Raw genomic sequence first — 27,207 nt, 5'->3', positions numbered from 1 at the left:
AATGATAAAAGATGATTGACGAATGATAAAAGATGATTGACGAATGATGAACGATGAACGATGAACGATGAACGGTGAACGACAAACGATGGAAAAATGAAAAAAAAAGAAAGAGGAATGATTGCAATCGCGATGGAATTCTCTTCTTACTACTTTTGAATTAACTGATAATTTTACTGCATAGTAAAGTTTTTACTCTTTTATGCATCAAAAATTTTTACATATTTACTACTACTACTGGTACTTCGGTTTCAATTAAAATAATTTTTTTTTTCTTTCTTCATCTTACATATATACTTCATATCATGTACATTTTTTTCATATATATATTTTTTTTTTTTAAATTATCATTCATGCAATATATATGAATAAATAAATATAAATGTTTTTGTATATATGTTATATATGTATATATATACATAAGTACAATATTTTTTTTTTTTTTTTTTCATTGTGGCATCATATTTGCTCAAATTTTTTCTCATAAAAAATTATCTATATATAAAAAAAAAAAAAAAAAAAAAATTATCTACATGTAATATTTTGTACCAAAAAAAATTTATACATAAATATATTCATATATATATATATATTTAAGCGCAAAATAAACTGATTAAAAAGCGTAAAAACATAAAACAGTTGAGCATATATATATATATATATATATTATATATTATATATTATATATATATATATATTATTATATATATTTATATATAATATATGTATACATATCAGAATAATGTCTATGTGAATGAATTTGAAATGCTATAAAATTATCGAAAAAACATGATTCTCTGATATTTTTTGATTAATTTATTGTTATAAACCTAGTTAGCAAAAATCAGCTTAAACGTTTGTACAAACTGGTACAAACTAGTACAGATTAGTACTAGTGACTGCACATAAATTTACGTGTGCATAATATATTTATAAATTTATATATATACGTAGCAATATATATGTGCTGATAGCTAAATATAAGTTTAAATAGCAAAGTTTACTGTACGTATAGTACTATAATAGTACATGTAAAATATATTTGCAGCATGAGTTAATGTTTGTACGTATGTTGTTTAAGATACACTGCTAGATTTAAAGGGAACAGATATGGAACACCATCCCCTCCCCCCTATAATTATTAGTAGATTTATTCATCGAATTTTTACATTTAATATAAGCTTATAAGTTTTGTAAAAACACAAGGAAGGAGGTATATAAATATAATTGCCGTTATATGTATATATATAAACAATATGAATAATGCAAGTTCGAATGCAAAGAAAAGGAAAGAGCAAACGTACATGTCCTGACTATATAGAATTAATTTGTACATTAATATGTATATAAATATTTACAGTAATGTTCATATTTATATGTTATATACAAATATGCAGTAAAATTTTGGGAAAACATGTTTGCCCGGAGTTTATAAGAATATATTTTTTTTAAATCCTGTTGAATATGGTACATTAAGTTAAGGTATTTTATAATTTTAAACGTTGTGTATAAAAGGGAAAAGCATTATTTAAAAAATGATAAAAAAAAAAAAAAAAAAATTAAAACAAGACAAGACAAAGATTTAAAATGAAGAAACGTTAAGAGGAAGGACACAACAATTTCATTATTTTTTAAAAAAAATATACTGTTAAATAGTATCGTTAAATAGTTTTACTATGAAGTATATATAAAAATAAATTTTATTCTTAAAAATAATTATAAGCACTCCTGCATAAACATGCTTATAATATAAAAGAAAGAAAAATAAAAAAAATGATAGATCAATTGGGGCGATATACATATATATGTGCAATCTTTTTTTTTATGTGTCTAAACAATTATACGTTTAAGCACGTCTATAACATTTTTACAGAAATGATAAGAATGCCCTAAGAATACGTAACATGAGAAGAGTACATGGTATATATGAAAAATAAATTATTCTTTCTTACATGATACAACATTAGAGTTTCGAACGTAGTATGCCCATCCCCGGTGTTGCAAACGGGACCACACATATATCAGTGCATAAAGACAAACACACGAATGCATACACACGAATATATATAAACGAATACATACTCCCACATACATACACCCATATACTTATATACATATACTTATATACATATGCATACGTACTGTTGATAACTTAAAACAGAAATAGCAATTGCACAGTTGTTTTATTATGTCAACCTATTTTAACCCATGCATATAAGTAAGCGGCATAACGATGAATATGCGCAAGTGTAGGACCTTTGCAAATTTTACAAAAAAAAAAAAAAAAAAGCTAACTCATTAATTTTAAACTTCTAAAAAAAAAAAAAAACGAACATGACTCAGGTAATTATCAGTAGTAAAAGTAGTAATGATAATGTTTATTATTTTTTTTTTTTTTTTTGTTATCTCATTTTAAATATTCTCCCGAACTGAATTTATCAATTATGTATACATATGCATATATTCATAGACACATACATATATATGCATTATTTGCCACTAATAGATGTTAAATTGTATGCAGCGTTTCTTATGTAGAAATTTATAAAAAATGAAGGGGGATGTGCGCTCATATAATAATTGAATCTCATTTTTATAATATCAACACAGATTTAGATAACCCCATTTTTTCTATTTGAAAAATAAAAAAAAAAGAAACGAAATGTAGATAAAAAGGAAAACAATCGCGCAAATTAAAGCAAATTTATTGCATATTTACTGCATATTTATTGCATATTTATTGCATATTTACTGCATATTTACTGCATATTTACTGCATATTTACTGCATATTTATTGCATATTTATTGCATATTTACTGCATATTTACTGCATATTTATTGCATATTTATTGCATATTTATTGCATATTTATTGCATATTTATTGCATATTTATTGCATATTTATTGCATATTTACTGCATATTTATTGCATATTTATTGCATATTTACTGCAAATTTATTGCATATTTACTTCAAATTTATTGCAAATTTTTACTTAATTAAAAAAAGTCATATGCACCTATATTTCTTCTAATATTTTTTCTATTTTATTTTATTTTTTTTAAAGAAATAAAGTACATATCACTCTCTCTCATGGTGCGCAAACCTGCAACGTGAACTTGGTCTTATTAATATTTTTTATGAACGTGTATTCATAATATGTTCACCTAACACTTTGTAAAAAAAATGATTTATTAAAATAACATCCACTGTAAAATATAGGTATACATTGTTTAGTTACTTATGATGCATTTACATATAACAATAAGCAACTTAAGAAGGCAAAAATGATAGCATTGCAAATTTCGAAAGTATGTAACTCTAGGCCTTATTACCTACCATACACCCTTTTAAAATAGTATTGCTTTTCTACATTCACGTATGTTCGTACATATATAAATACAAACATACATATATAATTATATTTACATATCTAGTTTTTTACTGTACAATTTTAAAATATCCTCGATCTTTTTTTTTAATATATAGCTATAATATGCACATTACAGTATATTATATTGTACAACTATTTTTGTGGTCCTCCTGCATTTCTGATTTATTTGACAAGGTGTCAAAGCCAAAATAAAAAAAATAAAATAAATCAAATATTTACTAATTAACCAAACATATTTATGTACATTGGCATTACATAAAATTGGTGTCATTCTAAATGAAGAATTAACACACAAAAAAAAAAAAAAAAAAAAAAAAAAAAAAAAAAAAAAAAAAAAAAAAAAAAAAAAAAAAAAAAAAAAAAAAAAAAAAAAAAAAAAAAGAAAACCTCAGTAACTCAACATGAACAGAATAAAAAAAAAACAAAGCTTCTCTTATAATTCATATACATATACGCATGTATGTACCTATTTATATATGTATATATGTGTAATGTATATATATATATATATATATATATATGCGGGAATGTAGAATAAAATGAGCAGCTGTGAGTAAATGAAATGACCTTTATCTTAGCTCTTCGCCTTACTTTTTCATGAAAAAAAAAGAAAGGAAAAACAATTAATTTTCGCGAACTTTTCTTCCTTTTTATTTTATTATTATTTTTATTCATATTACTTACCTGTTTAAAAATGATATATATGCGGAAGGACTATTTTTAAAAATATTAATGTAACAGAAGACGAATAAAATAATATATTAAAAATAAAATAAGTCCTAAGAAGTTATACAAGCTCTGTTGTAACGTGTTGTAATATAATAATTGTGCATACGTGAATATCACACACATATATAAATACGTCAGTGCATATATAAGCACGAATAAATATAAATATACATACGAGAATATATGCTTAGGTATTTATATATATATATATATATATATATATATATATATATATATTATAACGTGTACCTCTTTTAATTTTTTTAAATTTTCCCCATTTTTGGGGTGAAAAAAGGGGTGGGGCGTTTGACAATGAAATTTGTAGTGCAATGAAAAAATAGCAATCTATCTAATACTTTGTTGTAATGAAAAAAAGAACATAAATTTATTTAACGTTATATATTATTGTTCACTAGCACATAGGATAAACTTATAAAACTTTGAATTTCAATATTTATAGCTAAATAAATACATGTGCAAAAAAAAAAAAAAAAAAAAAAAAAAAAAAAAAAAAAAAAAAAGAAAAAAATATACTATTTTTTCATTAGCTCTTCACAGCTTGACCTTTTTATATTTTTAATAAATTTTTAAGAGAACATATAAAATTTAATTTATACATAATAGTACATACTAAAATAATATACATAATACTTGTATAACAATATAAATATACTACTCTGTGTACATGTATTAACACATACTTGTTTTAAGTTTGATGCATAACTATAGAATAAATTTTTTCCATATACATGTTTTTTTAACTGAAAAACGCTTTGTGTTACCATTGGCGCAAGTTATTCAGATAATTTTAATCTATCTGAGCTTTCCATTTTGCATTTTAACCGTCCCTCCCATTTTTTCAATTATAACGTTAGCATTTTTACATTTTTTCTTTATCATTTTTACATTTTTTCTTTATCATTTTTACATTTTTTCTTTATCAATTTTACATTTCTTCATGTTAACCTTTCCATATTTGTATTTTTTTTTTACCATTTTTCGCATTTCTTCATTTCTTTTCATTTTACCTTTTTCATTTTAATTTTTTCCCCATTAAAGCGAATAACAATTCACAGCAATTTATTTCGTTTTATTATATTTCCTTATTCTTCCTTTTTTTTTGTTAATTAACACCTGAGTAATTAAATTTGTTTGCCATTTTTACGTATTATTTACGTTTTCGTTATTATACGAGAAAACACCTTAAAATTATATCACAGTACATTAACGAAATAGCAAGGTAATACATTTTTTAATGGAAATAATAAAAAAATATAAATTCAATGTGAATTAACAAATTTGTTATATTACGTAAACGCTTTTGTAATACTTATATACATGTTTTTTTTTTTTTTTTTAAAAGAAAAAAAGAAAAAATTTGTGAATGTAAATTTGTAAGAAAAAGAAAAATTTTTAAATTATTCATATTTGCATGGAAACATGAACAAAATATATGTACACATTGGGACTTACCGCCTAGCTGCATATACATACGTGCATATGTACATATGTACATACATGAATATATACATACGTACGTATTTACGAATGCCGAATGTTCTTTTTAGATGGGAAGAAGACCAGCCAGGTGCTACAGGTACTGCAAAAACAAACCTTATCCTAAGAGCAGATATTGTAGAGGTGTACCTGACCCAAAGATAAGAATATATGATATGGGTAGGAAAAAGGCTGACGTAAATGAATTTAGTGGAGTTGTTCATTTAGTTTCCTATGAGTATGAACAGATATCATCAGAAGCGTTAGAAGCAGCACGTATTAGTGCAAACAAATATATGATTACAAATTGTGGTAAAGATAATTTTCACTTAAGAGTAAGAGTACACCCATTCCATGTATTAAGAATTAATAAGATGCTGTCATGTGCTGGAGCAGATAGGCTTCAAACAGGTATGAGAGGGGCTTTTGGAAAACCAAATGGTGTTGTTGCAAGAGTAGATATTGGTCAAGTCTTACTTTCAATAAGAACAAAGGAGAATTTTATTTCTAAAGCGTGTGAAGCTTTAAGAAGAGCCAAATACAAATTTCCAGGTAGACAAAAAGTCTTTGTTAGTAACAAATGGGGATTTACAAATTTTTCAAAAGATCAATATCAGGAGCATAAAAGAAAAGGAAGAATTGTTTCTGATGGTGTTAGTTGCAAATTCATTAGAGAAAAGGGACCACTAGACAAAATTTATAAAGACATAAACACTATCATTGAATCGTGAGCATTTTTTAAGCATAGCCACATTTGCGCATAACATGTATATACATATGTACATATATGTTTATGTATTTATTCACATATGTGTATACCATTCTTAAAATTTTTTATTCTTACACCACCAAATGATTCCTTGCTTCGTAACTCCAAACAGCAATTTAAAAAAGCACAATGTTAATAAAACTTAATAATTTTAAAAGATTAAATAAACAAAAAAATATATTATTAAAAATTTAATAAATATAAACAAGTACGTGTAATTAAGCTCGTGTAAATAAACACGTGTAACTAAGCTCGTGTAATAAAATACGTGTATTTAAGCTCGTGTAAAAATGTATGTGTAAATATGTACATATAAACAATCATGTATAAACACATGTACTTGTCGCAAGGGAATATAAAAGAATAACAATTATTTTTATAAAGTAAACATAGTAGTAATGTACGCACACAAGTATAATGCTGCATTTACTGCAAACAACTTTTTCAGAAATGTACGTGAATATGCGTAGAATAAAATATAAGCTTAATTCCTATTATTTTTTTTCTTAATTTTCGTTCTAAAGTTCTGTGCAACATAGGGGTGATATATTTCAATTTTATGCCCACAAATTATTATTTTATTTTACCTTAATATAATTTATTATATTTTATTATAGTTTATGTTGATTTATTTTATTGTGATATATATCATTTTGATTTATTTTATTGTGATATATATCATTTTGATTTATTTTATTGTGATATATATTATTTTGATTTATATCATTTTGATTTATTTTATTGTGATATATATTATTTTGATTTATATCATTTTGATTTATTGTATTTTGATTTATATCATTTTGATTTATTGTATTTTGATTTATATCATTTTGATTTATTGTATTTTGATTTATATCATTTTGATTTATTGTATTTTGATTTATATCATTTTGATTTATTGTATTTTGATTTATATCATTTTGATTTATTGTATTTTGATTTATATCATTTTGATTTATTGTATTTTGATTTATATCATTTTGATTTATTGTATTTTGATTTATATCATTTTGATTTATTGTATTTTGATTTATATCATTTTGATTTATTGTATTTTGATTTATATCATTTTGATTTATTGTATTTTGATTTATATCATTTTGATTTATTGTATTTTGATTTATATCATTTTGATTTATTGTATTTTGATTTATATTATTTTGATTATTTTTTTCTCTATATAATCGTTCATTCTATGTAAGATAAAACGGACGTAACAACAATTTGTTTACATTTGTCCTCATTAGGGCAGCTTTATGTTCTTATTCTCTTGAGCAAACAGGGGAGTTATATAGTCCTTTTTTAATGTTTTGTTTTGTTTTTAAGTGGTATATTTCAAAGTAGGCATAAACCAAATGTAAAAGTTAAAGCAATGAAGCATTAATAAAAATGTAATAAAGATCTTGTATGACTCACTTACCTAAACAATTTTTTGGGGTATTTTTCTTGTGATGTGTTATTATTTTATTTTTATTTTTTTTTTTTTTCTTTCCTTCTTCTTTCCTTTTTCTTATCTTGTTTAGACATATTTGAATAGCCATAGTTTTAAGTATTTACTTTGTATTTCTTTGGACAACTTTTTACTCGATCCTTCCAAAACATTTTCCCCTATGCATATGCATATATATATAAGTTTATATGTATATATATGTAAGTTTATATGTATATATATGTAAGTTTATATGTATATATATGTAAGTTTATATGTATATATATGTAAGTTTATATGCATATATATGTAAGTTTATATGTATATATATGTAAGTTTATATGTATATATATGTAAGTTTATATGTATATACAAAAATACGTGTATGAATCTCTTTCTCGTAAGGATTATAAACCATTTGTCAACACTTCGCTTTCTGGCTGTTTGAAAATGCATGGTACAATAGCTGTATGCAAATGGGTTAGGTAAAACGACATTCTTTTTATATATTTTTTTTTAATTTATTATGAGAACACATTCTATATTAAAAATGCGTCATTAAGAATAGAAATTTTATCATTTAAGTTTAATAGTCATAATTTCAAATAAATCTTCTACATTATGTTATATGCCACCCATTGAATGGAATTTTTTTTTTTTTTTTTTTTTTTGTTTTCTGAAAAAATATGAACAGTTAAGAAAAAATTCATAATTAATTGACGCTCACGGAGAAAAACTGTTTAAAAAATTATGACTTGTTCATAGTAAAATAAAGACCAGAGCACATAACGAAATAAAAAAAATTAAAAAAAAAAAAAAAAATATATATATATATACGTGAGGGTGTGTATATTTTCTTTTTTTTTTTAATTATTTCTGGTATTATAGTAAACTAATGTTATTTGCACAAATATATTATACATACATATGCATGATGCAGTTATACATATAATACTGAATCTACTTAACTAGTTAAACACCCTTCTGCTAACATATATGTATGTATGTGTGGATGTATATATATATATATATATATACATATTTACAGAGTGATACGCGCTTTTAATTACAAACTTTATATTTTTTGTTAAAAGGGCTAATTATATGCTTAAAAGTAGTATGCTATTAGCATATTTAAAACTCATAGTTAAATATTATTGAAGATGAATAATACCTAAAGTGCCATAGATAAAGCTTAAATCTGTTTAAGAGTAAATATTATTTTATGTAACATACACACACCTATCTATCTATGTATATATGTTTCCTATATTTCTGACAAAATGGTTAATTATAAATTGAAATAGGAAAACTTTTAATAGATATAATTACATACACATATACATAATACATACGAACACATATACATATTCCGTTCTTTTTCTTTTTTTCCAAATTATACAAAGTTTTTAATTTATTTTTTCTTTTTCTTTTTCTTTTTTTTTTTTTTTCCATTTGCTTATTTTACCATTTTTTTTTTTTTTTAAGTATATACTAAAAACATAACTCTTCAAAAATGTTAACTTATATAAAAAAGAATACATATATTCATTAAACTATCATAAAGGTACGAACAAAAAAAAAAAAAAATTTGTAATATTTTGACGTAATTTTACTTTTTATAACATTTTTATAAATCTTAAAATGTGTTATTATAACTTTTTACCAATTCTTTTTATTTAACTAAAAATTAACGAATGTGTCAACCTTATTATTATTTTTATTTTTTTTATATATATATTACAATATTTCACAAATAAAAATTTGCATTCATACATTTTTGTTTATAAAATTCATTTGATCGTAACTTAGTTTGTAGGTTTTGTTGAATATATTATCACATTATCACATTTATTATAACATTTCTAAAATTTATTTCATTAATCAATATATTTTTCATTAAAATTATTTCATTAAATATATTTTGTACTGTATTGTATTGTTTTGTTAGATTTTTTTTTCTTTTTTTTTTTTTGGACTATTTTATTCCACCGTGTAATAATATTATATATACCTTTTTATATATTATTGTTTTCGCTTTTAAAGTTATATGAATTGGATGTATATATAATAATAAACATAATATGGATTAGCACATAAAAAAATAAAAATAAATAAATATATATATATATATACATACGCATTTACGTGTTCACATTAACATGTTCACATTTAAATATACATTTTTAATATATTTATAGATTTGTTAAAATTTTTTATGTTTGAATAGGTAAGTACATTTTTATATGTAAGTATGTATGTATGTACGTATGTATGTATGAACGTATGTATGTATGAACGTATGTATGTACGTATGTATGTATGAACGTATGTATGTACGTATGTATGTATGAACGTTTGTATGTATGAACGTATGTATGTATGAACGTATGTATGTATGTACGCACGTAAGTATGTATGTATATATTTATGTTACATGAGTATATAACATTATATATATATATATACATATATATATATATATATATATAAATAACACGTTTTTAATAATATATATGTATAAGTTATTTCATGTATATGCGTATGCACATATATATGATTTTCTTTTCCTTTTGACACACAGTATTTAAGGTTTTTATGCCATTTAAAATATAACATAAATTGAGAAATTTTTTATTTGTGGATTCAAATTAACAACTTTTTAAGGAATATGATTCAGAAAAAAAAAAAAAGAAAAAAAAAAAGAGGAATATAAATTAATACATAAAAATAATTGAAATAAAAGAGATAAAAATAAAATAACTGAGGGCTGAAGAAATAAATAACTGTAATAACTGTAGTAACTGTAATAAATGTAATGGTGATATAATGTAAAGTATAGAAAAGGAAAGCACAATAGAATATATGATAAAAGAGCAAAAAAAAAAAACAAAAATATAATTGGATAAAATCAATATTGAATTGAAAAGAAGGAACATAGAATAGAAGGTAAATATATATATATAGAATAGAAAAGTAAAATAGGAAGAAAAAAAGATTACAAAAAAGAAGAACAGGGAAAGGTGAAAGTTAAGAAAAAAGGTGAAGGAGGAAAAAAAAAAAAAAAAAATTAAGGCAAGGAAAATTAAAATATCTGAGTAATAAAAGAAAGGTGAAAAAAAAAAAAAAAAAAAAAGGAAATTCAAATACTCTTGGAACTTAAATGATACAGATTAAGATAAAAAAAAAAAACATGCGTATTCTTGTTAATTTAGAATACATAAAAAAAGAAAGTTTTCTTACAAATAAATTGGAAGTATTATAAGAAGGTGATAAGAAGGTAGAAATATAGTTATAAGACAATTAGTAAAACATAGCTTTTTTTTTTTTTTTTTTTTTTTTTTTTTTATTCCCCTTTCCCTCTCGTCACATCGAAAAATGTATAAAAACTTTTTTAAAAAGTATAATAATATAATAAATCCTAGATATATATTTATGTGCCTTATTGAAAAGAATTCAAAGTTCGTACATGTGTAACTAGTATAAAGAATCAGTTTTGGAGTTAATTTTGAGGAAAAGATTACGTTTGATGAAAGAGTGTTATAATGTGACATGTAAATATATATATATATATATATATATATATAATATATTGTCATAAATGTATTATTATAATTATTATTATTACCATTATTACCATTATTACTATCTTTACTATCATTACTATCTTTACTATCATTACCATCTTTGCTATCATTACCGTCTTTACTATCATTACTATCTTTACTATGTATATATATACATACTTATATATGTGTATTTTTTTTTTCTTCATCTTCCCCAAAAGAAATGCATATAATTTTAGTTTGCGATTTATCTAATAATTTAACTCCATAAAAAGGACATATTCTTCATGATTAACAAAAATATTGTGAGAAAAATTATTATTATATCATTTGAAGGAGATAAATACTATTTTGCTTAAAGTAAACATTTATTATGGCATTAGAAATAGATATAGATAATGTAATATCAAAACTAATAGAAGTTAGAGGAACTAGACCAGGAAAAAACGTTAATTTGACAGAAAATGAAATAAAAATATTATGCTTATCAAGTAGAGAAATTTTTTTAAATCAACCTATATTACTAGAATTAGAAGCACCAATCAAAATATGTGGAGATATTCATGGTCAATTTTATGACTTGTTAAGATTGTTTGAATATGGCGGATTTCCGCCGGATGCAAATTATTTGTTTTTAGGTTATATATAAATGCAGAAAAAAGGCGAAAAATACGTGAAATATATGCACCAAGAATAATGTATATGTATATATGCAAATGTATATATGTGTGTATGTTTATGTTTGTATATTTTTATGGCGAATATTCATATTATTTAGATATTTGAGTATGTCCATAAATATTTAAAAATAAATGTGTCACCTCGTCTGTTTTAGATAATATTTATAATTCATAAAAAACAAGAAAAAGAAAAAAAGGATAATATAATGATATATAAGAAAATATTAATATGATAAAATAATTTTCTCAAATAAAGCATTTTTCAATATTTTTTTATATACTTTATTATGTATATATGTGTATATTCATATATATGCATTCATATCCATATACATAACTTTATATCATTGTCTTCTTCCATTTCTTAAATATGATCTTATTTCTTGCCCTGCATTTTTTAGGAGATTATGTTGATAGAGGAAAACAGAGTTTAGAAACAATATGTTTACTACTAGCATATAAAATTAAATATCCAGAAAATTTTTTTTTATTGAGGGGAAATCATGAGTGTGCATCAATTAACAGAATATATGGTTTTTATGATGAGTGTAAAAGAAGATATAGTGTTAAATTATGGAAAACTTTTATTGATTGTTTCAACTGCTTACCTGTTGCAGCAATAATTGACGAAAAAATTTTTTGTATGCATGGCGGATTATCGCCAGAATTAAATAATATGGAACAAATTCGAAAAATAACAAGGCCAACAGACGTTCCTGACAATGGTTAAATTGAAATATGAAAATAACTAAAATGGTGCATACGTTTACACGCACATATATATACGCAAAGAGTATATGCATATGCATATGTATATGTACATGTATATGTATATATATAATGATCAAATTATTTTCTTTTTTTAATTTTTCCTATTTTGTGTGCTAAGTGTAAATTATGCACAACAAAAAAAAATTATTGCATGTTCATAATTATTTTTCGATTTTTACGAATAAAAAGTGAAAAATAGCAAAGTTTTATTATATATGTGTGTTGACTGCTCTTGCAACATTTGAGTGTTTGCAATAGAAATTGAACCTGGGTGCTTATACTTATGCACACGTATTTATATATATATGTAGGCATTTATTTATGTAATCTTTTTTACATTTTCTGATAGGCTTATTATGCGATTTATTATGGTCTGACCCAGAAAAAGAAATTAATGGGTGGGGAGAAAACGACCGAGGAGTTTCATTCACATTTGGTCAAGATGTCGTTCATAACTTTTTAAGAAAACATGAATTAGATTTAATTTGCAGGGCACATCAAGTAAGAACAGATCTAGTATGCAGACGCATACATATATATGCACATATGCATGTACGTATGTATCTTACCAGTTTTGTACTTTGCATATAATACGTATGCATCTTTTAATTTAATAGGTGGTAGAAGATGGCTATGAGTTTTTTGCAAAAAGGCAATTAGTTACCTTATTTTCCGCTCCCAACTATTGTGGAGAATTTGATAATGCCGGTGCTATGATGAGTGTTGATGAAACATTAATGTGTTCATTTCAAGTAAGTATAAATTATTATGCAAATCTTTTTTTCTTTTATGCGTATTTACATTTGTACTTGTATGTACACATATATATATGTACTCATATTTTTATGAACAATACGTACATTTTTTTTTTTTTTTTTTCAGATTTTAAAGCCAGTTGAAAAAAAAAAAACAGCTAACTAAAAATGCATTAATTTGGAAACAAATTACTGTAATTGTAAAATAAATAATTATTAATATATAAAATTTTGATATATGTTTTATTTTAGTTCATTCAAATTTTTTTTAATTCAAATTTGTTATAAGAGATTGTTTTTGCATATATGTACACATGTGTATATACATATGTATATATATGTATACGTGTGTCTATGTATATACCTATATGCACATGTTGGTATGTATATATATAGATATATATATATTTATATATATCTATATACATATATATGTATATGTATTTATATATGTACATGCTTACTAGTTTATAATTTTTCAAAATTGTTTACATACCATAAATTTTTTTTTTTGAACCAAATTTCTCTATAAAAGTAATACGTTCATTTTTATCATTTTTATATATCTGCGTCTTATATATTTCCCATTGCTATATATAAACAAAAATGTATAGACATGTATATACCCACATATATGTATATCTATATATATATGAAAAATATTATGTGTTCTTTTTCTTATTTTTATAAATAAACGCTAGTAATATTTAAAAATTTAATAGATTATCTATTGATATATACATATATTTATGTTTTAAAATAAATATTTATAGTTATATTTATGTTTTTATATTTAAATTATTAATATGAATTATTTACGTATTTATTATAAACATATTTTAAAATTGAAAAAAAATAAAAATGGAAAAATTGAAAAAAGGAAAATATAGGAAACAATTTGAAAAAAAGAGAAAAAAATTAAAAAAAAAAAAAAAAAAAAAGGAAAATAAATAAAAATAATGAAATGAAACGAAATCGTATAAGTAATAAAGTATTATCCATATTTTAAAAACCACAAATTTTGGAAGGAATATTTTTCGTTATGCTATTTTATTTTTGGGGAGGACAAAAAAAAAAAAAAAAAAAAAAAAAAGAAATGTATAACAAAATTGAACATACAATGAAGGGAAACGTAAAAAGAAGAAAACGTGATATAAAACAAATAAATATAAAAATTGATGAAAATATCGGAAATTAAATACAATATAAATAAAACTATGGAAGTATATAAAGAAAATGAAAAACGAATATAAACACCAACCATGAATTGTTACACATTGCATATTTTTGAAATTTTTTTTATGTTTTATTTCTCTTTTCTCTCATCATCTGTTGTACACTTTTTACCAAATTTTACTTATTGGACAACATTACAACACCACGCTTCCATAATTTTAGCTTCCGTCATAATAAACACATATACATACATAAACACATACGTAAATATTTACACATATGCAAATATTATTTTTTGCTTTTATTCCGAATATCTCATACGAGTTTTATTAAACAGTACAAGCATACACGTGTACATACGCTAGCACAAATATATGTGTAAGCCGCACAACACACATAGTTTTAATTAATAATAAATAAAAAATAAACCCAAAATGGAAGATAAAAGATAAATAATAAAAAAATTAAAATTTAACTTATAAAATATACAATACAAAATAAAATAAAAAATAAAAACTGTCAAAGAATAATTACAATAAACTTTTGACAAGAAATTCTTACATATTAACATAAAAAAAAAAAATGGACATTTATAAGCAATGTTGAGAACACGCTTTTTTAAAAAGAGTAACAAAAAAAAGGGAACGACACGAAATGATACGAAACGATACGAAATGATACGAAATTACGAAATGATACGAAATTACGAAACGATACGAAATTACGAAATGATACGAAATTACGAAATGAGGTTAAAAGGAAGAAACAGAAACAATATATCTTTTGCACGAGCTGAGCCTTTTTTTCTCTCTGGTTATTCATTCACGTTTTACCTGTACCAAATTCTACAAAATTTTAATTAGCTCAGACACTTTTATAGGTAATTTCCACTTCGGTTTTAAGCCATATAATTTCAGCACGTAGTCCAATATGAGATGCGCCACCTAATAATAAAAACGGAGGGGGAAAATAAAAATAAATGAAAAATAAAAAAATATATAAAAAAATTAAAAAAATATATAAGAATATATAAAAATATAAAAAATTTCTGCAAAATATCTATTCAAAATAACTTTTGTACAAAATTTCCATTTATGAATGAAATAAACAGGACATTTTTCGAAGGTAAAAAATTTGGAAGTGGTTTCATGGATCAAGAATATAAGCTATATAAATGTATGCCGACACTCATGCACACATATACATACACACATATATACATACACATACATACATATATACATACACATACACACATATATACATACACATACACACATATATACATATACATACACACATATATACATATACATACACACATATATACATATACATACACACATATATACATATACATACACACATATATACATATACATACACACATATATACATATATACATACACACACATACATACACATACATACACATATACATACAAACAAACGCCGTGTATTTTTATTTTTTTTCTTAAACGCAGATCTCAATATTTCCACGTAAAATTAATTTTTTTTCTTTTGCCATATAAATTACATCAGCTCCCTTAAAAATATCTGATAAGAGTATTGTAAGTGAAAGATCAATTTCGGGAAACGAAATGGCTAGACATCCAGAGAAGTCTGATTGTCCATATCCAACAATTCTTTTCTTTTTTAAAACATTTGCATTTTCTTTATTCATCTTTTTTGTTCTATTCCTGTGCTTTCCTTTTGTTTTCCTCTTTTTCCTGAACATATAAAAGTTTTCATTTATTTCATTTTGATATTCGCATTCAAAGAGTTGAAATCCCATCCCCCATTTTCTACTCATACCTCCCGTTAGCATTAAAGATTCTATACTGTTATCAAGTGAATAAGTTTTCCTGACTTTGTTCATAATATATGAGGGGAAGAAAAATTGATTATTAGTAAAGGCTAAAATTTTGCACAAAGCTCTAGCAGTATATCTTCCATTAATTGGAATGAATTTATCAAGTATTTTTTTGGAATCATATATTAATGGATCAACTACATAAGGTTTTGCCTGTGCTAACTGAAAAGAGGTAATGTATTTATTATACTGCTTCACATTGAAGGTATCTACATAGTTTTTTAGTTTTGTTTCCAGGTGGATGTTCTCACTCATGGTATTATTATTGTTACAGTTGTTACTGCTATTGTTACAGTTGTTACTGATATTGTTACTATTGTTGTTACCATTATTATTTTTACTATTATTATTACTATTACTGTTGTTATTATTACTACTATTATTGCGATTTGTGATATCTTTCTCATTTGCTATATGATTGCTTTCGTCCATCTCGGTATCACTACCACTAATATCGTCTACACTACCACTACCTCCAGAAGTACCACCATTTCTCTTGGTTTTCACCTTGGACTTAAAAATGCTATCAAATTTCTCATTCCAGTCATTGTTTGATACAGTATCAACTAGGTTTATATCCCTCTTTGCATATGCCAACCTCCAGTATACATCTGTCTTTTTATTTATTGTATGACTTTCCTCTGGTATTATTCCCTTATTATATTTATTATATAGATTATTCATGATGAGATAAACCTCCAATTTCTTTTTCTTTTCATTAATGCTTCTTCTCTTTTTCATTTCGTACGTATTGTTGTTATCACTATCACGTTGGTTGTTACCATGATAATCGTCCCAATGCCTTGTGCGATGTCCATCATGCTCCGCTTCTGAACTATTGTATTCGCTTTCCGTATCACTAAACATTTCTATTTCGTCCGAATATTCATTCATGTAAATATTTTTCTTATTTTTCTTTTTCATGATATTTTTTCTTTGTCTTTGTAATATGGAATACTTGTATTCAATTAGTTTCTTTAACAGTTCTTCGTCTTCCTTAATAACGTTTTTAGCATAATTATCCTTCCCATCTGACACTGCACCTTTGTTATTGCTGCTACTACTTACATTAGTACTACCTACATTAGTACCACCTACATTACTACTAGCTACATTACTACTAGCTACATTACTACTAGCTACATTACTACTAGCTACATTACTACTAGCTACATTACTACTAGCTACATTAGTACCACCTACATTAGTACCACCTACATTACTACTAGCTACATTACTACTAGCTACATTACTACTATTTACATTAGTACCACCTACATTAGTACTACCTATATTATCACTGCTGCCTCCTTTAAAAGTAGTTGAATTCGCGTTCCTAATCTTGTCTTCCCTCCTTTTTATATACTTTTTTAAATCCTTGATATATTTAAACAATTTACGGTATTTTTTGTTTCTCCTTTGATAGCTGTCATATTTCTCCTTCAGCAAACTATTCGCTGATTCATCTCCACTTGTTTTCGTATCTACATTTTCATATAACGTTCTAATATTCTCATCATAAGAAAACTTATAGAATTTGCTATCTTCTTCTAGTGTGTATATATGATTGGTACTAATATCACTACTGGTGCCATGTTTTTTATTCTTATACCCTGAAAATTTTTTTAAAAAACTATTAGACAAAAGGTTTACATTATAATCTAATAAATCATTCATATCATTTTGATATTTAAGTATAAAACCATCTGTATTAGTATTATAAGAAATAGTACTATCATTGTTATGACTGTAGTTTTTTAAATTATATTCTGCTGTTTTAATATTTGTGCATCTACGTGATCTCGTATTATCCTTTCCACTATCCTTATCCTTCCCATTTAAAATATAATTTCTTTTATTTTTGTCTCCTGACCTCAACTTAGATGTTAATTTGTTTATATTTTTTAATTTCCATGTACTCTCCAAATTATACGTTCTTACATCATTCATAATTTCATTATAATAAAAACTATTACCAAATTTCTCATTGAAATTTTTTTTATATTGCAATTTTTTATCATATATATAATTAACTTCTACATTCCTATGATCTAAACTATTATGTTTATTATCATTTTTCTTATGAGACATAAAAAAATTTCTTAAAAAGGTATTCTCATTATTCTCATACATATTTTTTATAGAATCATTGATTTTTTTCGTCTTCACTTTTAAAATGTCTACATGATTTAAAAACCTACTTTTAAAACTAATCATTTCTCTATTCTTTAGGCTGCTTTCCAGCCCCTTGTTCGAGGTAAATTTCGTTTTGTTACATGCATCTTCCACGTTTTTGTTATTCACCAGAATGTTCACTCTGCTTTTCTCGGTAGTGTTATTCTGAACTACATCTTTCTGGGAAGTATTGTTCCCAGCTAAGTCTTTATCCTTCTCCTTTGATTCTTTATCCTTCTCCTTCGCTTCTTTATCCTTCTCATTCTGCTCTTTATCCTTCTCCTTCGCTTCTTTATCCTTTTCCTTCGCTTCTTTATCCTTCTCCTTCGTTTCTTTATCTTTCTCCTTCGCTTCTTTATCCTTCTCATTCTGCTCTTTATCCTTCTCATTCTGCTCTTTATCCTTCTCATTCTGCTCTTTATCCTTCTCATTCTGCTCTTTATCCTTCTCATTTTGCTCTTTATCCTTCTCATTCTGCTCTTTATCCTTCTCCTTCGCTTCTTTATCCTTCTCCTTCGCTTCTTTATCCTTCTCATTCTGCTCTTTATCCTTCTCCTTCGCTTCTTTATCCTTCTTTGCCTTTCCCCTGTACCTCATGCCCTGGGATAAGATCCCCCTTGTGGAGTCGAACATACCCGTGGAAAACATTTTACCCTTAACAACGCTGCTGTGCTTCATAACACTTTTATTGCTATCATGATAAATATTTTTTCTGGACGAGAAACAAACCTCCACACTTATGGTTCTCCTGTTGATTGTCTTGGATTCATTAGGAGCAACATTTTTTTTTTTACTTTCATATTTATTTATCAATATATTATTTTCCTTCTTCATATAACCTCTAAAAACAATATAATGCTTATCATCAAATATGCCACTAGTCGGGTTAGGTGCGTTATGTGCACTGGAAGCACCGTTTAACTTTTTGTTTTTCCTCGACACGAACGAAGTTGACAGGAACTCATTACTGTTAAAGTTATGAGCACTGTCCTTAGGTGCAGACTGTTTTTTACTTTTAAGAAATGTTTTCCCCCTTTTGTTAGCATTTGTGTTATTATTACTATAATAATTATTATTACTATAATAATTATTATTACTATAATTATTATGATTACTATAATTATTATGATTACTATAATAATTATTACTGTTGTTACTATTACTATTGCAATTACCATTATTGTTCCTTTTTTTTAATTCTTCTTCGTTCTTCTTTAACAAATAGGAAGGGATAGGAATAAACATTTCTTCATTTAGATTTAAAGGTTTTATAATATATTTGTATATATACTCATAATACTTTAATCCAGATATACTACGAATGATTTCTGAAATAATATACGTATCAATTAAATATAAATATTCCCCATACTTTTTTGATTTATTTGTTACATTATAATTTTTCGAATTTTCTATCATGTTAATCATCTGTTCATAATCTATAAACTTGCTTAAAGTTATTTTGTCATGAAAAGGTTTTCTAATGAAACACTTCAAAGTCAGTACATCCTTTATTGTTATATTTTTTTTATTATTACAAATAAATCCATCCCAGTAATTACATATATATTCGTTAATCATGTTTTTAAAATTCTCTATCTGCTTTGACTCGATATCTTTAATGAAATTTTCCGAGAACAGATAATTTCCTCTTACATGGTCTTTGTCCTGAGAGTTTGAGTTGTTGCTCCCAGAGTTGCTTACATTATTGCTTCCACAACTGCTATCATTGTTTCTTCCACAACTGCTATCATTGTTTCTTCCACAACTGCTATCATTGTTTCTTCCACTCTTGCTCATCTTTTTCTTCCTTCCGAGTTCAAAAATAGTTCCTGCCTTTCCACTTCCCTCCCCCCCGCTGCTGCTCTCACTACAGTTGAAATTTCTGCAGTATCTACTGTAGTTGTTATTCTTTCCATATATGCTGCTGTAGTTGTTTAGACTACGCACATCCATGAGTCCATCGTCCATATGATTATTATTCTCAGGGTTAGAAACTCCACCAGAGGCGATAGGGCTCGTTGCAACTGCACAAGCATGGGCATCAATATCTTCATCAATGCCTTCCGTGTTTGCATGCGCTGTAACGCCCCTATTGCCCTTTCCCTTGTATTGTGAATCTTGAAAATACAAGTTGTCCTTTGTTACTGTAACAAAATAGTCATTCTCTATTTTGTTAATGTTTCTAATTTGTTCACTCACATATACGCTGTGATCATTTACTTTTTCTTCCTCTTCTTTGGTTGAGTTTACTTCCTTTTTTATTATATCATCTTTCGCATCTTGCTGATTTATTTTTTTCTTTTTATCAAGATTTAAAGGTATACTATCCATGGAATGATGTTCATTTACAGAATTCGAAATAAGATGAATTAAGGCAATGGTTAAAATCACTTTATTTAAAGAATAACCATTAAACAAGGAATGCCTTGTTATAGGTCTTTTATCAATAGTACTTGTGATACCAACACATGTATCAACAACAATTTTCTTATTATGTATAATAGCTACCTGGCATCCTAATATTTTTTTCTGTTCATATAATTTTTTTAATAAATTATGTATTCTTTTTTCTAAAAACGAATTGGGTATCTTATCAATAGGAATAGTATATATCGATTTATTCATAGGCTTGTAAATTTTTTCTAATGCTTCTTTTGCTCTTCTTGAAAAGATACTTAAATAATTTATTTTAACATCCATTTGTGTACATAATCCATGTAATAAAGAAGCAACACGCATAAAAAATATGATATCTTTAGGTACATCACTTATAGGGTTTTTATCATAAACATCCTTTTTATCAATATTTCTCAACATGTCTACATTTTTATGCTTATTTGGTTCTTCATTATCATTAACATCTTCTTTAACTCCATCGTTTCCTTTGCTTTTCGACTCTTCTAACTTTTTAAAAAAAAAATTTTTCAAATTCTCTATATATATTTCTGGGTCATACGTAAAATTTTCCTTAAAGCAAAAACCCATATCCTCAAACGCCTCGATTATATTTAACACGTTCATGCAGTTGATACTGTACACCAATTTGCAGAAAGCTAGTTTCATCACTCCATCCAATTGCTTTATCAACCCCCAATCGATTATAACAGGTACGAATTTACTTGATCCAATTTTCACCCTATCCCCTTCTTCTTCCTCTGCCTCTGCCCCTGCTACAGTGTCTTCCCCCGTTGCTTCGTCTTCTCCTACTGCTCCATTTGCTCCTACTACTGCGTCTTTCCCTGCTGCTCCTTCTTCCCCCTTCTCTGTTAAATCATCGATACTTTCGGGGAACAAATTTTGCTCTGTGTGTAGAAGGCTGCCACGCGCATGTTCAACCAATTTTGTTAAATTTCGTTCGTTCTCTTTTTTATTTTGTGCTTGTGTGAACGTCGTATCCCCTGTAGCTTTTGAAGACGAAATGCACTCGTCGGATTTTGATATACATTTTCTTATGGACCCTTGACCATTGATATTTTCATTTATAACAAAATCATAATCTTCTTTTAATACTTTATTAGATAGACTTTCCTTTTTCTTATTAGTAGTATAGTCTACAAAACTACAAGATTTATGAAGTACATTATTCGTTGTATTACTTGAAATACTTTTCATCTTGGCAATGTTGTATCTAGAATCTATAAATTCTTCGATAGATGCATTAGAAACAGCACCTAAAGAATTGTTATGCACACTATCATTTTCTGTAATGCTAACATTTTCTTTACTACTATATATACTATTGTTTACATGTTTACCCTCGTTAACCCTATCATTTCGTATGTTAATCGGCTGTTCACCAGAATAGTTCCCCGTTTGACAATTTCCATCTGTGTATCTTTTCCTGTTAGCACTTTTCTTCCTGTTAGCACTTCTCTTCCTGTTAGCACTTCTCTTCCTGTTATCACTTCTCTTCCTATGAACGCTTCTGTTCCTTTTATTGCTTCTCGCCCGACTCTTCTCCTTTTTTCCCGCATCCTCAATCATAACGAGTATGTTTCCCGGGTGCGGATCCCCATGAAAGAAACCATCATTATGAATTTGATAAGCGAAATAATCGATGATTTTATAAACCAAATCATACGCATCGACATTATATTTTTTGATCGAATTTATGTCTGTAATTTTAAATCCTTTAATATATTCCATTACTAACACTTTAGACGTTGTATAAGCACAATATATTTTGGGTATCTTTAATGGAATTTTAGATTTTTTAAAAGTATTATAAGCTAATAGTTGATGATATAATTCATATTTATAATTTAATTCTCTAGATGCAGAATCTTGCCATTCATCAATAAAATCAGTAAAATAGAAATTTTTATCAATTAATCCAAATGCCCAAGAAACCTTTTTTAGTGTATTTATATCAGAAGATAAAAATTGATCTATTCCTTCATGTTGGATTTTTACTATAACATTATAATCGTTTCTATTTATATCTTGTTCACTCATAGTGTTTATATCTTTTTCGTATTTTTTTAACTTGGCTTTATGCACCTGCCCTATGGAAGCACTGGCCAGCGGCTCCTTATCAATATTCTCGAATATGTCATATATATTTCCTAGTTTTGTTAAAAAAAAAATAAAATAGAATAAAATTAAATTAAAATGCGTTCATTAAGGCATAATATAAACTAGCTATACGTGATGTGGGTTGTCGCACACGTAAGCACCAGCTCGATGTTCAAAAAGTTAGACGCGATAAAATGAGGCAGGGTAAAATGAAACAGGATAAAATGAAACAGGATAAAATGTAGAACAGAATGTAGAACAAAATGTAGAACAAAATGTAGAACAGAATGTAGAACAGAATGTAGAACAAAATGCAGAACAGAATGTAGAACACCTAGATAAGGTAGAACTAAATATGGTAAAACCATATATGGTAGAACTATATACGGAGGAACTATATACGGTGGAACTATATATGATGGACCAAAATTCGCAAACGTAAGGGAAAATGAAACTATAATATACTCACCTAGTTCCTTTTTCAAAATCGCTTCTATTTTGTCAAATGAGGACGTAGGCATCATGTCCTGCAATTTGGTAAACTTCTCTATATATGCCACGGGCATGATATTTTCCTGAGTACTTAAAAATTGACCTACCTTAACCCACCAGCCTGTTAAAATGTTAAGGAAATTCATATTTATTCGTGTACTACTGGGTGAATTAATACCATGGATGTCTTATGTTGCTCACATGAATGTACATTTATGTTCAAGCACATGCACACGGGTTGTAATTATGCATGAATGTTCTTGCTCTCTCCTCTTTTTCATTCTCTCTCTCTTTCTATTTCTCCTTCTATTTCTATTTCTATTTCTATTTCCATTTCTCTTTCCATTTCTCTTTTTTTACTCACCCCGGAGTTCGTAAATATTATTTAACATCTTCGTAGCAAATTCTTCATGTTTCTTTTCCCAGTACTCCGTTTTTTTTTCCACCGGTAGTTTCCTCGATTTTCTGAGCGCATTTTTGTACTCAACGTATAAACTGCTGCAGTACCAAATGGTCTAACAAAAGCGAACAAAAAAAAAAAAATAAAAAAAAAAAATAAACAAATGAACAGATAAATGAATAAATATATATATATAAATATAAATACAAATATATATATATATATACACGTATGTACATACATATGAGCAACATTTTAACAAAAGGAAAATAAATCGACAATACTCAGCACGCGTTTTGAGCCATATTGATAAGTATTTTTAACTCTTGTATAATCCCCCATTAAAACATTTTTTTTTCTTTTCTATTTTTTTCTCTCGTTTGTTATCCCTTCCATCGCTGCTATCTTTGTCATATCTTACATCTTTGCTGTACATCCTTTCACACATACCCGAATTCTACGATTCCATTGTTCATATTGATTCATTTTATCCTGTCCTACGTAAATTCGTCAAATCACTCTCTTTCAGTAAAATGAATGCAAATAGATTTGTTCAATTTTTTAAAGGAAAGAAAAAAAGAAAAGAAACACACACATACGCAACATACTTTTCATTTATTATTATTTATGATGTTAACATGTGAAAATAGAAAAGGATAGAAATACAAAGTCATTACAAACTATATGTCCATTTGAAATGGACACACACGTACATATGCGCATGTACATAATACATATATATACATACACACTTATTATATATATGTGTGTATGTTACGTTAAAAAATAAAGAGCGATAAGGTAAAATGAGAACAAAAAAAAAAGCAAAGGAAAAAGAAAAAAATAAAAGAAAGGGAAAAAAAACCTTGCAACTTCTTTAAATTATAAAACGTAATCGAACATGTCAATTAAAGCAGCATAATATGGTGCCCTTTAAAAAAAGAAAAACAAATAAACAAACATACATACATACAAACATACATACATACAAACATACATACATACAAACATACATACATACTAACATACATACTAACATACATACTAACATACATACAAACGTACATACAAACGTACATACAAACGTACACACAAACATACATACATACAAACAAACATATATTTACATATATGTATATGTACGTGTACATGTATGTATATTAATAGACATACATTTTTTTTCGTTTTAAAAAGAAAAATGAAACAGTAAAACGAAAATATAATACACAAATTTCAGCCCTTGATGTAAAAATATACCAAATGAACAAGCGTTACAATATTATGTCATATATACACATAACATATCACAAATTTACGGATAAAAAACAAATAAATACAGTTAATGAATAAAGAAAAAAACAAAAATTAGTAAGTACTTTTTATTAATATGTAAAACACACCAGATTTTATTCAAAGAATAAAACACATATAGCGGTAAGTGTACAATAAATTAAAACAAAAAGAGGAATATAAAAAAAAAAAAAAAAAAAAAAAATTATCAAGAAATATATGTGTTAATCAAAACTATTCGGAGTTTCCAAAAAAGCTTCTACATCACGTATGGCAAGGTAGTGTAATAACAAATCTAAGTTAAAAAGTCATATAAATACTATTGAAAAAAAGCAACAAGTAAGCACACATACAAGTATGTATATACATACATACGTACATGCTATGTGTAAATGGCCAATTCAAAAAAGCATGCATCATATTTACGCAGACAAAGTATAGTACTTTTTATCTCTTATTTTATAAATAAATATATATACATATATACATATATATATATAAATAAATGTATGACAAAAAAAAAAAAAAAATAATATATACATATATGAACGCACAATCGTAATGAACCTTTTAATTACATAAAATTTGTTTTTCCTTTTTTCACGTGTTTTCTGTAAAAAAAAGGTCAAATATTTATCTTTTATTCAATTAAAAAATATTTGTGTAAAATTCTTACAAAGATATATGTTTGTAAGTATATCATCAAAATAAGTTTTATTAATCTTTATTCTTCGGAAAGGAAAAAACATATCTGCTGTTATATTCCTGAACATGAAAATGAATGTGGCATTTTATAACCTTTCTTAAACTTGGCATAAAATAAAAATAAAAATGTATAAGTGGGTATGTATATATGGATGTACGTTCTAGAGGATGTACACTCATATGGATGCATTCGTAAAAAAATTTTTTTCATGTTACCAGTAGTACGATTATCTAATTTTTGTTAAATATGCTTTCTACATTATTCCCTTTTTTTTTTTATATATAAACCCTATTAATAACAAACAAAATGCAGCATAATACAGTATGAACGCAAGGATATACATATACAAATACTTATACCATTATATTTTTATTTTATTTTTATAGAATTTTTCACACGCCGTATTTTAAAGGGCCATAAAAATAAATTCAAAAAACAAAGAACGAACGAACAAACGAACAAACGAACAGGCAAACAGGCAAAACAGGCAAAACAGGCAAAACAGGAAAAACCGGAAAAACCGGCAAAACTTTAAAATATGTTTTTAATAGGCACCTTTTTGTTTTTAAAATTATACTTGAAATTTAATTAAAATTGTATACGAATATGCATATGTATATGTATATGTATATGTATGTATGTATATATTTGCAGAATGAAATGTAAAACGCAAATGGTACACCAGTTGGTAGAACTATAATAAACGCAAAAAAAAAAAAAAAGGAGTAAATATTAAGTAACTTATATGAACAAGGGAAACACTAGCAACAAAACTGAACCAAGCTGTCCTTTCTTTACACTGAAAATGTTCAGTGTTTAATGTTTAATGTAAATCTCGAACTGTTGAATATTCATTGATGTATGGTGAATTTGAATGATACGTGTGTTTCATCAAACTGGCATAAAGCATAATTGTGCAGGCAAAGTTGGCCTATAAAACACGCGCAAGAAACATACATATAGACATATACCTGTATGCACA

General features: G+C 25.8%; 4 protein-coding genes across 4 annotated transcripts; 2 read left to right on the top strand and 2 right to left on the bottom strand.

Annotated features, from left to right (window-relative positions):
- Window positions 1-5,692: 5,692 nt before the first annotated feature.
- Window positions 5,693-6,352, top strand: MKS88_005076 (60S ribosomal protein L10; the record flags this gene model as incomplete). The annotated part of the gene is made up of 1 exon (XM_067218304.1): window positions 5,693-6,352. One exon carries the CDS (start codon window positions 5,693-5,695, stop codon window positions 6,350-6,352), a length of 660 nt encoding a protein of 219 aa, XP_067071451.1.
- Window positions 6,353-7,001: 649 nt separating this feature from the next.
- On the bottom strand, window positions 7,002-7,995 carry MKS88_005075 (uncharacterized protein; the record flags this gene model as incomplete). Its single annotated transcript, XM_067218303.1, has 2 exons — window positions 7,002-7,586; window positions 7,951-7,995. The coding sequence occupies 2 exons, from the start codon at window positions 7,993-7,995 to the stop codon at window positions 7,002-7,004; spliced, it is 630 nt and encodes a 209-aa protein (XP_067071450.1).
- Window positions 7,996-11,761: 3,766 nt separating this feature from the next.
- On the top strand, window positions 11,762-13,760 carry MKS88_005074 (serine/threonine protein phosphatase PP1; the record flags this gene model as incomplete). Its single annotated transcript, XM_067218302.1, has 5 exons — window positions 11,762-12,026; window positions 12,470-12,793; window positions 13,189-13,340; window positions 13,457-13,591; window positions 13,722-13,760. The coding sequence occupies 5 exons, from the start codon at window positions 11,762-11,764 to the stop codon at window positions 13,758-13,760; spliced, it is 915 nt and encodes a 304-aa protein (XP_067071449.1).
- Window positions 13,761-15,615: 1,855 nt separating this feature from the next.
- On the bottom strand, window positions 15,616-24,715 carry MKS88_005073 (uncharacterized protein; the record flags this gene model as incomplete). The annotated part of the gene is made up of 5 exons (XM_067218301.1): window positions 15,616-15,714; window positions 16,309-23,387; window positions 23,807-23,950; window positions 24,194-24,344; window positions 24,680-24,715. 5 exons carry the CDS (start codon window positions 24,713-24,715, stop codon window positions 15,616-15,618), a joined length of 7,509 nt encoding a protein of 2,502 aa, XP_067071448.1.
- Between the last annotated feature and the right edge of the window lie 2,492 nt (window positions 24,716-27,207).

The sequence above is a fragment of the Plasmodium brasilianum genome, chromosome 13 (genome assembly GCF_023973825.1).
Source record: "Plasmodium brasilianum strain Bolivian I chromosome 13, whole genome shotgun sequence".
In the NCBI taxonomy this organism is placed as follows: Eukaryota; Apicomplexa; class Aconoidasida; order Haemosporida; family Plasmodiidae; genus Plasmodium; species Plasmodium brasilianum.
This window is presented reverse-complemented; position numbering and strand designations above follow the sequence as displayed.